General features: G+C 38.3%; 1 protein-coding gene across 2 annotated transcripts; it reads right to left on the bottom strand.

Moving 5' to 3' along the window:
* Positions 1-7,669: 7,669 nt before the first annotated feature.
* Positions 7,670-11,447, bottom strand: SRSF1 (serine and arginine rich splicing factor 1). 2 transcript variants are annotated; one of them, XR_004421302.1, is made up of 5 exons: positions 11,095-11,447; positions 10,499-10,683; positions 9,988-10,160; positions 9,109-9,787; positions 7,670-8,187 (listed from the first exon to the last, which is right to left on the bottom strand). XR_004421302.1 is itself a non-coding variant. In XM_033090275.1 (4 exons), the coding sequence occupies exons 1-4, from the start codon at positions 11,286-11,288 to the stop codon at positions 9,593-9,595; spliced, it is 747 nt and encodes a 248-aa protein (XP_032946166.1). In that variant the 5' UTR covers positions 11,289-11,447; the 3' UTR covers positions 7,672-9,592. The 2 variants fall into 2 exon arrangements, 1 of the variants encoding a protein (XP_032946166.1); XM_033090275.1 differs by having other exon boundaries at positions 7,672-9,787.
* Positions 11,448-13,189: the final 1,742 nt, after the last annotated feature.

The following is a 13,189-nucleotide window of genomic DNA, read 5'->3' as shown; positions in this document are numbered from 1 at the left end:
GTCTTGCTGAGTTTACCATGGAGCTGGGGGAAATAAAAAACATATATACATGAAACTAGACAACAGCTTATAGGCAACACGTATGCATTATGTCACACTAGACAAACATGAAGAAAGCAAAACAAATACCGTGCTGTCCAAGAATGCTTGTCTTTAACTGATTGTGAAGGGGAAGAATTTTTAATGGCAAAAAAAAATGGGGGTGCTTAAAGGATTTGGGTGTTGTGTTAAATATTTGCCACTGTTGGTTTTGAAAGAATTGCTTAAGCTAGTTCATCCTCTATTAACCTAAAGACCAGGGTCAGGGCCCCAGAGTAATGTTGACTCTCCTAAACCAGGGAAATAATATACCACCTGGTTTCATTCATATATATATATAAATCCTTTTATGGAATAACTCATAGAAAAGAACCAAAATAATTCAATCCCACTGAGAATTCTGCAGGAATCCTGAGACAGGATCACAAAATTCAGAGGTAATTTAAGGCTCTTTCTGTAATAATCAAACTTATGAATGATGGAAAAAGGAAACCCAGGAGGAAGCAGTAAGACAGGGAACTGCTCTACTGTTTTAGGAGACAACAGCATAAATTCTTGATGATCTGTACTGAAAGAAGAGTACACAGCTTGCAACAAAACAACTTTTTGACTTTGCAAGACTGATTTTTGGAACAGCATTTACTTTTCCAATTATACGTGGCTTAGGCTAGTATTTAAATAAATTTGTATTTCCTAACTTCATATCTAAGGAGAAATTATTTAATGCAATGTTAGGATTAAAATTACTTTCTCCAATCCATCTGGTTCACCAATAGTTTGTGAAACAGGCTTCTATGCAGTACATTGCATTATTTTATGGTTTGCTTTTAAGTAGTAGTTTTTTCTACCTCATTCAATCAACACTTATTAAACTGTCACCATTGTATTTGACTCACTGGGAAATACAAATATTACAAAAATTCCATAGGGTCAGAAAAATGAACACAAAACCTACAGTAATAAACTGTAAGATTAAATGCATCACCAAGAGCTATTATATAGGTTTAACAGCTTGCTTTTTATGGTTTCAGGAACGATGTCTAACTCGAGGACGATCAGGACTTAAAGCTGCTGGGTGACTGCCAAGTCTGAAGACTGCAAATACACAGAAACAAAAACAAGCATGGTCAGTAAAGAGTATTTACCAGAATCAACCAGAAGAGGTGATTGAGAATAGTGATACATTGGAAAGGTAGACTATAATCTATTCATATTAGGGGAGTGGTATCTTTTAGGAAGATCAGACTTGATGGCCAGGATGTAGAATAGTGTGTGACCAGCGAGAACACTTGAATACACTTGGGTGCACACACAAGGATGCTGGTATGGCAAATGGAGATGGGGGACAAAGCCAAACAGGATTTTAAAGAACTGTTTGACCAGAAAACAAATCTCTCTAGTCTAGCTCGCCATAGATACAATGGCATCGTTGCTAAGAACTGGTTACATTAAAAGTCATAGAACTTGACTATCACCTTGCTGCAAATTTACAACCCAGTTTTAGAGGACAAAGGAGCTTTTAGTTTTCTTTGTTGTGGTGTGCTTGCTGTACTGATAACCATTTTACATGTTTAGTCTTAAGATGTGGATGTCACTCTTGGTTTATTTTGTAACAACAACAAAAAAAATGAAAAATGTCTCCAAAAATAATTAGAAACACTCCAGGTCACAAAATGGAAAATGTTTTAATGTTACATACAAATATTTAGCTTCTTCTACTACACATTATCAATTGAGTAGGGATTGCTTCCCAACTTAGGAAAAAAACTGAGACCTGTATTTACTGGTTATTTAAGATATTCAGAAAGGGAAATAAATAATTCAATTTTCTAGGTTTCTCCTCCAAAGCAATTGAATAATTCATCTTATGATTGTCTACTCAGTGCAAGAGCATTGTGCTATATACCTGGGAGGAAAGGGAAGGAAGAAAGGTTATCATTTGTTAGAAAAGACAGATACAAGTACAACTCGCTGATATCAAGGCAATATGGCATAAGTTTTAAAATACAGTAGGACTAATTCTATGTGGGAACACTGAGGAAGGACCAATAGTACTTATTCAACTAAGTATTTGTCATGTGCCAGACACAGTCTTGGTTCCTTAGAAAATAAAAATTCAGGAAGTTGAGGTAGATGGATAGAGCGAGCAAGCTAGGTGACATATGCTATACTGGGGGTACATACATTCTGTGCCAGCACACAAGGAAGTCATCCTGTTTGATGTCAAGAGTTTTGAGGTGATTTTTGAGGTATTGCTCAAGATAATTCACACTTCTCTAAATGAAGAGATGGAAGACACTGCAGGAGGAAAACAAGAGGACCAAATGCAAGAAATGCTGGAAAATGCCAAGTCCTAGGATACGGAGTATACCAGGGGGAAGGCTAGAGATGAGATAAAGGAAGGCTAGGGGCCAGGTTACCAGGAGCCACATCTGCCTTTGTAAGGAGTGTATCCTCCAAACTATTTCAAATTGTGGGGGTGACATGTTTTTCACTTTAGAAAAACCCCTCTAGCCAACAGTGGCTGGTGGAATTTGCATCGGGGTGAGGACACCAATCGACTTCTATCAGTTTGGCATTCATTGACTATAAAGATGTTGCAACTCAAATTTCTAGGCATGCCATTTTAAAGGTAGAAAGGATTAAATTAAGCCCAGGACTTTCAAGTCCTATTGAAAGACTGTAGGTTGTCTTTTGACTGATGTGGCAGTCCATTCCTAAGTATTAAATCTTAATAACTACTACAAACTGAAAGCTTATCCCCAACTTACACGTACATAAATGCTCCTCTAATACCCAACAACACAGGGTACCATTCAGGATATTATGCCCTCTGGCACTTTAACCATCTCCAAGCTTAGCCTTTTTCTTTTAGAGAACTGTGAGTTTTCTTTTGTACAACTTTGGATTTAGGGTGCCTCTCCACCCAGTTAAACTAAGGAGACATCAGAGCTAACACTTTTAAGATTAAGGACAGGCTTAATCAATCTAGGCCACTCGGTAGTCTAAATTCAATCTGCATCAGCAAGGCTGCTCGTCAGCAACCACCGATTGCAGTCTCACTTGCTACATAAAATGTTTAGCAGGCGGGGTAATCTCTACTGTGTAAACTTGATTCTTATTTCTCTCCTGGAAAAATGCCTTATTTGTCCTCTTTTAGTGTCTTATTCTTCAGAGCAGACAAGTTTCTAACATTGACGGTTACGGCAAATGCACCCATACTTTTTCTTGACTAAATTGGCCTAAAAAAACTTTAATCGTGTTCTTACAATTTAAGCAGGAGGCAAGTTGAAGTTTGTGTTTTTTTTTTTTACATTTTTGCAATATCAAGTTGGGGGAGATATGAATGACAAATGCTGAAGTGCTAATCCCCATTAATTTTCAGCTTTCTTAAAAAACGGCACTTAGTACACAAGTTGAGAACTGTGCACTTTTTAATAAGATACTGTGCCTACTTAAGCAAGGCCTAGAAAACTATAAATAGCCAATCTGACAAATAAGCAGGTTAAGACACATTAACAATTAAAAATCTTAGTAATGTCAAGAAATAAGATTGATCACTCCAGAAACTGTTTCACACCATAAAAATGGCAAATTTTTTTTGGTAGTATATGACCCATGTTATGCCAAAACTTTTTCTTTTGCAGCACATCTACTCTTGCACCCACTTCTTCCCACTCTTATTCTATACCTGGAGATTAACAAGGTAGGCAGAAAACAAGCAGATTCACGTCTTCAGCACTTTTCTACGACCTAGACATATTTTTCTGATTTACAGCAAGCAGTTCAGTATGCATGAGGTTAGGTCATATTCAAAACCTAAATGGATCCAGAAGCTGAAAAGGGAAAGGATTTTGCCCAGCAGATGCAAGACGGGGGAAAACTTAACAAAAAACAAAAACTAGCTTTGGAGCTGATATACAGGATTTAGACAGTTGCTTTCCATCTTGCTGTATGGATCCTTTACAGTAGGGATAATTTCCTGATTTTGCATCAGAGCTCCCTCTAGTGGCTAAGTGATTTTCACTAGCATTTACTCAAAAAGGGGAGTGGAATATTACACACACAAAAAAATCTTAAGATATTTGGCATTCCTCCAAATTTCACTGTGTTCAAAGTATATTTGTGAAGGATTAATATAGCATCCTTGGGAGGCTCTCAATTTCCACTATCAACATATTGATAGTTCTATCAGGTTGTAGTATAACTATCTATCTGATAGTTGTAGTCACAGGAGGTAATAAGACTTTGCAACTGGGTGGTTGAAGGTTAATTCCTTTGTACTTATGAAGACAAAATAGGATCTGCTAAACTTTTAAATGTTTCATCTGTTTCACATACCTACCTAAATGTTAACCACCTATGCAAAGGCACAAAGGCACAAGTGACTTCTTTCCCTGAGAATCTAATCTAGTAAATGTTTATGAGGTTATTTCTGCTTTAACTTCCACATGACAAACTTTGATGTGTTAGGTTGGTGCAAAATTGCTTGCAGTATTTTGCCTTTTTAACCCTTTAAACTGCAATTACTTTCACACGAACCCAGTATTTTATGTGTACTACACAAGCACCAAGTGATTTTTATAATAGAAAAACATCCCTTGATCCCTACAAAATCACCCTTCAGGGTTGAAGGTAAAGTTAGGAAGAAGCACCCTAAATTTCTCAATCACAGGAATAAATGATTTAAGTACGGGGGAGGGCCAAAAAAATGTATACACACGACTTGTATTCTTTTGTTGTCAGTATGTATAACAATTTTGTTTTTCTTAAAACGTGTATACATTTTTTCAGCACTCTGCATACTGTAAATTCTTGGGTCGGTCTATATTTAAAGTTAGTTTTTGCCAGGATTACTACGTTCTCCAGACAAAATGAATAGGTATTTCCATAATCTTTTTACTTCATGCCAATCTCAGCTTTTCCTATAGGATCAGAACGATCAATGTTCCTTTAAAGGACTGAAAAAACACCCTAAAACACAGTTCCCCTGTATAAACTAGGATTGCAAGCACGAATGTTTTGAGTCCACTATAGCAACAGAATATAAAGAAATGTGAGTCATACTATTTTTTCTTGTGGCTGCTTCAGCCTAAAAAGATGGGGCACTTCCATTTCAATTAAAAGATTTACATTAACAGGTTTGTGTTCACTCACACATCCAAAATTACACATAAGCTTTAGCCCTGTGTATTCTATTACAGTTCTACAATCCCTTATACTTTTGGGGGCAGATGTAACTGAAATTCAGAGCTGTTTGTACGTTACAAAGGTATGTAGATCCTATATAAAATATAACACACTAAGCAAAGCCTGGGGCAACTGTGTAATGTAACATCAATATTTCTACTGGACGACAGTTCAGTCACAGTTAAGTGCAAAATGAAGACATCAATTCTGGTCAGGTCTCACATTCAATTAATTCAACAAAACTTTTGTTTTCTGTGTTTTTTGGGTAAGAGATTGTGAACCAAGTTTTCTGCCTTTGCATTCTTCATGCATAATAGGGTTAAGTTAAACCAAAGAATTATGTTACAACAGAACCTAATAGTTTCTTTTTATACTATTTCTGGTAAATACATAAAATGTATTTAATTTCATTACATCTTCATATACAAAGCAAAAAAGCACATATAAATTTACACAGAAACTTGACAAAATACCAGTTCTATCAAGCAAGATGTTTCAAAGACAAAACTAAGAAAGCTGGTATTCTAGAATCATATCGAACTTAAACAGTGAGTGCTACACACACTCGAAATTTATTATTCAAGTATAAAATTCAGGAAAAAAACATTTTAAACAAGGGAAATCTGTTCATATTCCAAACAGTATTTTAAGAAAATTACTAAACATAATAAAATTCAGATCCCAAACACTTAGGAATCAGAAAATGGGTTTCTTACCTTTTGTTTCCAGAATGTGGGCTGAACAGCAAGATGGGTTATTCAATCTGATGTTACGAAAAATAAGTGCTTCTTGGACTTGTTTTCCCTTGGTTAAAAGTAAACTATAGGTTCCCTACAATATTCTACAGATAGATAAATAAGAACAAGGAAAAACTTCAACCCAGCTTATTTAGTTCCACAGGGGTGACTTCCAAGAGTTGCCAATACAGGTAAAGATTTAGGATCCATCTCTTAAGACTGGAAAAAAAAAACAGCCAATAGTCTGCATCTCCCGAACTTTCAGCTGTCTTGGTTTTAACTGCAAAACTTGTGCCCCTCTACCTTTCACAAACACGCATTAAGTCCTCTCTTCAAACAGCCGGTATACCACAGAATGTTTTTGATCTCATTTCAATCTGGGGTTAGAACTAAAACTTTTAGTAGAACACATCTTTCAAGTTAGCTTAAAGGTAGGTACTCAACCTTCAGGGAAGGTAATTATCATTTTGGTCACGTTTCCAAAACGTTCAATGAACACAAATGAACCCAAGCTTGCTGAAATCTACCTCACATTTACCTTTCCAAAATTAGTCATTTAAAAATATATTTAAGAAATATCCTACACATGAAACAGAACTTGCCTACAGCCGTACCATCCTGAAAGCACCCATAGTTAGTAATGGGAAACAACTTAATTCAGTTTTAACTAGTAAACCTACTTCTTGAATATATTTTGAATTTACATAAAAACTTCCTTTATGTCAATTACTTTACTTAAAAGTGAATCTTACTTTTGAATACCCCTTTTCTTCCTGACATTCCATGGTTCATTTAAATATATTCATTGGGTGAACTTACACAATAATGGGGCCCATTTCCTCCACTACCAAGATTACTTTCAGTTTTTCCTAGGTTTGAAATTATGTCACCTTAATAGCTGTCCTAAATTCAGCTTCCAAATGATCATTAGCACCCACGGGAAAAGTGAAGATTTAGTTCTTTTGGGTGCAAAAAAAACAATGGTTTGATAGTTGTGACTAGCAATCAAGAAATCTGATGATTAGGGATTTTAGGTAAAAATTTCCTCCAATTCAAGCAAATTGAAAAATTTAAAACCAAGGGACTGTCAGGTAAAAACATAAAAGCTAATAAATCACAAGCTACAATCACTGCTTTAACATGTTTTGGATACAGAATAATAACCTTATGGTTATTGAGAAGGGTTAAGAAGGCAAAATTCTAAAGAATGCCCCGCTTTTTATTAGCAATAAATCCACCCAAATAAGTCATCTTCCTAGTGTATTATTCATATTCCAAAAGGAAACATATTTGTGTTGAGTTCTAATCTGTGAATTTAAACATTTAATACTTACCAATTTTTTGAGATTTCATTGAGAATCTCAAAGGCTAACTCCAAGTTACCACTTACTAGTCATCACTCAATTTTGCATAAAAGCCTATGTTGTCTAGATAAATCACCAAAAATAAGCAGCTTCTATAAATTTTTAATCACTTTTTATCTTCCAGATCACCCATTTGCCATATCATACACAACTGCCTTTCTCATCTTCTCCTGAATACTTTTACATTTAACAGTAAGAGTTGTAAGAAAATACTATTAGATTACCTTTCAAGAACCTTTAATTTACTAACACATAAAGACAAGAATCAGAATCTCATCAATGTAAAATATTAAGTGACAGTCACCCCGTTAACATCTTAGAGGAAAAAGGACAACCATGCATAGTTTTTAAAAAAATGTTTATTTTTTCAAAGAAAAATGGCAACAGCCAATTGGAAACCTACTTATTCTTTAACTCCAATTTTGTTTTCTTTAAATTTAGAAATGACTTACTGATTTACTATTTTAAACAAACCCCCCCTTTCCCCTTTAAATGTTTACCATCTACTCGTGCTGAATCCTTCCAAGGAGATTGCTCCAGCGTATATCTCCAGGTCCTCGCTTTGCTCCTTTTACCAAAAAATGCAAAATACAATTCCATCGTGCATCTTAAGGGCTCCAATCGTCAAAAATAGAAAAAAAAAAATCTTTGGAATAGCCAATTAAGTTGAATAAAAAAAAAAAAATCCACACGAATGCGGTTTGGTTGGGGCAGGAATCCACTCCTATGTTCCTGGTAATCTGATCCCGCTCCATGAATCCTTGTAATTCATCCTCCCTATCCTATCCACATTATGATTTGAATCCAATGATCCAGCTCCAAGGATTGGGATCCAGTGAGCCCTCTCCAATCCAAACCTTTATAACCAGCAAAACCAAAAAAGAGGAGGCAAAATGTTAGATACTGTAATCAAAAAAGGTTTCTGGGGAATGATGAGTTATGTCTGTCATCAGTTTAATAGATGTACATCAATAACTATCAAATTCCCCAAAACAAGTTTCTGAATGGTGTTCAGATAAATTTTAGAAACTTAATCATCATAGAGACTAATTGGAAGAAGCATTTCATTATTTACAGTTCAACTGATAATGCCAACACTTGTTACTGTACAGCGTATTACAGGTTTTGTGGTTGCAAAAAGTTATGTAGTTGAAAAGTTTACTGATATTGCTACCCACCTAAGCCTAAACTAAATCTAATGTTCCCACCTGCAGTTTAATTTGTAAATTAAAGTGTTTTAAACATGAGTCAATTATGAGTATTAGTTTAAAGGGGAAGGTGAGACTTAAAAAGTATTCCCAACTAGATTATCTACATCAATATGTTGGAATTCTGTAATTTGCTTTCATTTTGTCTTAAAAAAATGAAATAGCAACGCTATATCAGTCACACAGAGGACATGCAGATTTAGCAGTATTGATATTATACTCTATCTGGTTGGGATTAAAGACACCCTGTACCCACATGTACACCAACAGCAGGTCACACATTAACAGTTGTAACTAAGCACTGTGACAAATTAGCCAGTTCTTCCCACATTAGTCCCTATTAAAACAAAAAAAAGGGGGGGAAGGGAGCAAAATAGTTACAAAATGGGCAATGTAATTTTGCCACAATTGCCAAGGTTTAATAGGCAAAGCAATTGTAGTTAAATATAACTGCATAAGACGTTTGCAAGTGTTTTAAGGTAAATGCATATAATCATTTTTAACCCTTGCCTTTTAGTATAAGGTCAATACTGCCAATTTCATCTGTGACAATAGCACTTGGAGTCATACCATTGCCTCCATTATTGATCTGATCCTCCTCAATCCTCCTTTTGACAATCCTAAAATGATTGAAATGTGCTCCACAATCCTTAATCCAAAGCATTCTTAATCCATCTCTTCAGATATGTCTACAGAAAGACACATGAAAAGCAAGATAAACATAAGAACTTCCCCAGGTAAGAACCACAAACACCCCCAATATCCCAGTTCACACAAACCAGAGCAGAATAGACATTTACACAATATCACAGTCTGAAGAGCATGGAGAGTTAACTAAATTTAAACAATCCTGTCTATGACATCACTTAAAATACAATTTATCAGACATGTGGGGAATGTAAATGTTAGGAGCAAGGGGATATTACACAAGAATGCAATTCAACACTTTAACCCATTCTGAACAAAACAGTTTGAATTAAAAAATGAAAAGATTGTACTGAGTAAAGGAAAACTGTATACAACATGGGTTCTACAAAAAGTGTCACCAATCATCTTATGTGCGAGAGCGAGATCTGCTATGACGGGGAGAATAGCGTGGTGATCCTCTGCTTCTCCTTGGGGAGTAACTGCGACTCCTGCTGTTGCTTCTGCTACGGCTTCTGCTACGACTACGGCTTCGAGATCGAGATCTTCCATAACTTGGACTTCTGGGCCCATCAACTTTAACCCGGATGTAGGCAGTTTCTCCCTATTGAATAGACAGAACTTTCGATTGAAAGATCTAAGCTTTTATCTGTCTTCAGGCATGCTGAATGAATACAATGTAGCTAAAACCAGAAATCTGGCACTTTACTTGGGCACCCTTGCCTGAAATCTTACCTTTAAATTCCACTGTTAAGACCACTGTATCCAATTCTGGCCAAAGAAAAGAATAAGTGTATAACCTACCTCATGAGATCTAAACTTAGTGTTATCCAGTTTTCGAACTGCATAGGTCATATCTTCTTTCCGTACAAACTCCACGACACCAGTGCCATCTCGGTAAACATCAGCATAACATACATCACCTGCTTCACGCATGTGATCCTTCAAATCCTGCCAGCTTCCACTTGGAGGCAGTCCTGAAAAAGTGTTTTTTTTCCAATACCAATTATCCTAAATTTCTCATTAAACTTAATTTACATTAGAACAAAGATTACTTTAACAATGATTATATTTAAGATCCTAGGTAAATAGCTAAGATTCTGGAATCCGGACTCCAAAATTATCTGTAAGGTAAGGATCTTCATATTCTAGGTACTGCAACCTAATTTGATAAATCTCCATCGCAGTAACCCTTGTTTCCTCAATTCACACAGAAAGCTAAATTTAAAACTTCCATTTGTCAAATTGGTCACGCAAGGAAAACGTTAAGTGGTTTCTGTCCCTTCTCATCAATCCACATTAACAGTAAACTCACCAGAGACAACCACTCTGTTTTCAGATCGCCTTGATGGGGGGCCGTAGCGGCCTCGGGGAGCCCCGCCACCTCCACCCCCGCCGCCGCCTCGGCCTGTACCACGGCCGCTTCGAGGAAACTCCACCCGCAGACGGTATCCATCGTAATCATAGCCGTCGCGACCATACACCGCGTCTTCCGCGTCCCTGCGTGATCACAGAAAGCAAAAAGAAGTAAGAAAAAGGACCCGGAGAGGCGGCTAACTCAGCCGGGAACTAGCGACCCCCCGCACATGCGCACCCAGCGTGGAAGAGCCCACATGCGCCGCATAATAGGAAAAGCCCCTCCCCCACCCAGAAGCACGCCAGGCTCCAGACTACACCAGCCCTCAACGCCTCAGTTTCCCGCTACGAGACTAAGTCGGTCTGAGAAAGTCCATGGGGCCCAGCCATCCGAAAAGCCACACGAACTCAGCTACTTATTCAACTCCTGCCTGGGCGATACCGTCTTGCCCCCAACCTAAAAGCCACCTTCCCATGCTCTATGTTAAGGCCGTGGAGCTTTCCCCAACTACTCCAACCTAATTCCACAAGGCCGCAAGGCCCAGGCCGCCTCACCGCGGGTCCTCGAACTCAACGAAAGCGAAGGGCGGCCCTCCGCGGCGATTCTTGAGATCGATGTCGCGGATAGCACCGTACTTGTAGAACACGTCCTCAATGTCCTTGGTTCGGATATCTGGAGGTAAGTTACCCACGTAGATGCGGCAGTCGTTGTTCCCTGCTGGGCCACGAATCACACCACCTCCCGACATGGCGGCGACGAAAAGCGCGGACTCGAGAACAGGCCTTCCCACCAAGCCTAGCGCACGGCAGAGCGAGCCCGCAGCGACACCACGTCTCCCGCGGCCCCTCCAAAATGGCGCCTTTATCAGCTCGGCGCACGGATATGGGGGGAGGGAGGAAGAGAAGCGGGAGGAAGCAGCTATTTGATCTCAGTACGCACGCGCACGAGCGTAACGGGTGCTGCGAAAGTACGTTTACGCACGCGCGACGTTACCCTCCGCGCAAAGGGAAAAAAAAGTTCCCCGCGTTGCGGATTTGCGGAGTCGTTTGCTAATGGAGTGACCAGCCGTTTGGTAAAAAGATACAGAGCCCTCGTTAAAGGGGTTATTGATCCCTTTTGACTCTTAAGAGAAAGTCAGTTTCCTCAGGAATGAACCTCTTTAAAGCAACTCGATCCCTTGAAAGGATTTGGTGAAACCTAGCCTAGAGCCTGTCCCACCATGCTCTGCGGCGTCAACGGCCTTTGGCGGGAAAAGACTCCCGGGGGCGGAGTCAAAGGGGGAGGGACCAGGCAGTTGCTCTGGAAACGGGGAACTCGGAGAGTGCGCCTAGTCCGGGAGCCAAGGCGTGACTTTGTCTTCCTGCCCCTTCTGCGAACAAGCCTTGGCCGGCTTAGACAAGTGTCTGATTTAGGGAACCAGCTTAGATTTCTTAGTAAATATTGTACAGTCAGTACGGGTCCACCTTTGGTTTAAAACTTAGTATAGCTCAATTCAACACTCCTTGTGCTAGTGGCGGTGATTCGTTCGTTCCTTTTTTTGAACTCATTACCGGTCCTTTCAGGTAATATAAATGGGCAAAATGGATATGTGAGAATTGTGATCACTGGAGACCATAGTTGCTGCTCAGGATTGATCCTACTTCCATGCTATCCCAGGGAGATAAGAACTTTTTACATTTTTTTCCCCCAGAGATATTTAAAATCTGAATTTTTATGTGAAATGTTGGGATTTTAAAATATTAGTAAATGAATTCAAATTTTTTAAACACCCCTACAGTCGTACATATGTTAAAATACATTATACATTTATTTGCAACAATCCCTCTCCCCAGGAATGTGAGGCAATTTGCAGAGATAACCATAAAAAATTATTAAAACTGGATGAAATCAGGGAGAATGGGAAAATGAGGGAGGGTTAAGATGAAGTCATGGATAAGGTTACTACACAAAATGCCTGCAGTAATAGTCTGGTGAGTTCCTAGAGAAGGACTGCAAATTTGACTGGTCATCCCAGAAGTCACAGTAAAGTCAGGAGCACAAGTGCGGATATTCTAAATCCAAAGTGTCTTTGAGATTAAAAAAATAGATCGTTTAGGAGATAGTCATTATTTCTTAGTTCTAAAAGTTGATTGAATGTATTTTACAAATGTTTGGTAGTCCTTGAACTGTCTGTGATGGTTTCTAAAATTATGTGTATATGTATGTGCATGGAAATTTTAATCTGATTCTTAAAGGGGGCTGTAGGTCCCAAAAGGAAAAGGAACCTCCTAAAATTTTAGAGGGAAGGACATCGCTTGACCATCCTTCAATGATATTTTTGAAACCAAGACTTTAATTAAAAAGAGAACAACTTGATAATTTTTTTTTTAAAAGCAGGCGCAGCTCACAGTGGCTCATGCGTGGATCAAACCCGGAACCTTGGTGTTATCAGCTCCACGATCTAACCAGCTAAGCTAATGGGCCACCCCTGATAATTTTTAAAATGAGAAGCTGACCAAATGGACACTATTTTTTAACAAATTTACTCAGTTTCTAGCACTGTCCTAGTTGGTTTGTAGCAGAGAGATGAGAAATTTTTTTAAAATTGCAGTCATCTCATGTATTCGTTATTTTCATTCAAGTTATTTACTGAGCACATTTTCTTTCTGT

This window comes from Rhinolophus ferrumequinum, chromosome 21 (genome assembly GCF_004115265.2).
Source record: "Rhinolophus ferrumequinum isolate MPI-CBG mRhiFer1 chromosome 21, mRhiFer1_v1.p, whole genome shotgun sequence".
NCBI classification, from domain to species: domain Eukaryota; kingdom Metazoa; phylum Chordata; class Mammalia; order Chiroptera; family Rhinolophidae; genus Rhinolophus; species Rhinolophus ferrumequinum.
This window is presented reverse-complemented; position numbering and strand designations above follow the sequence as displayed.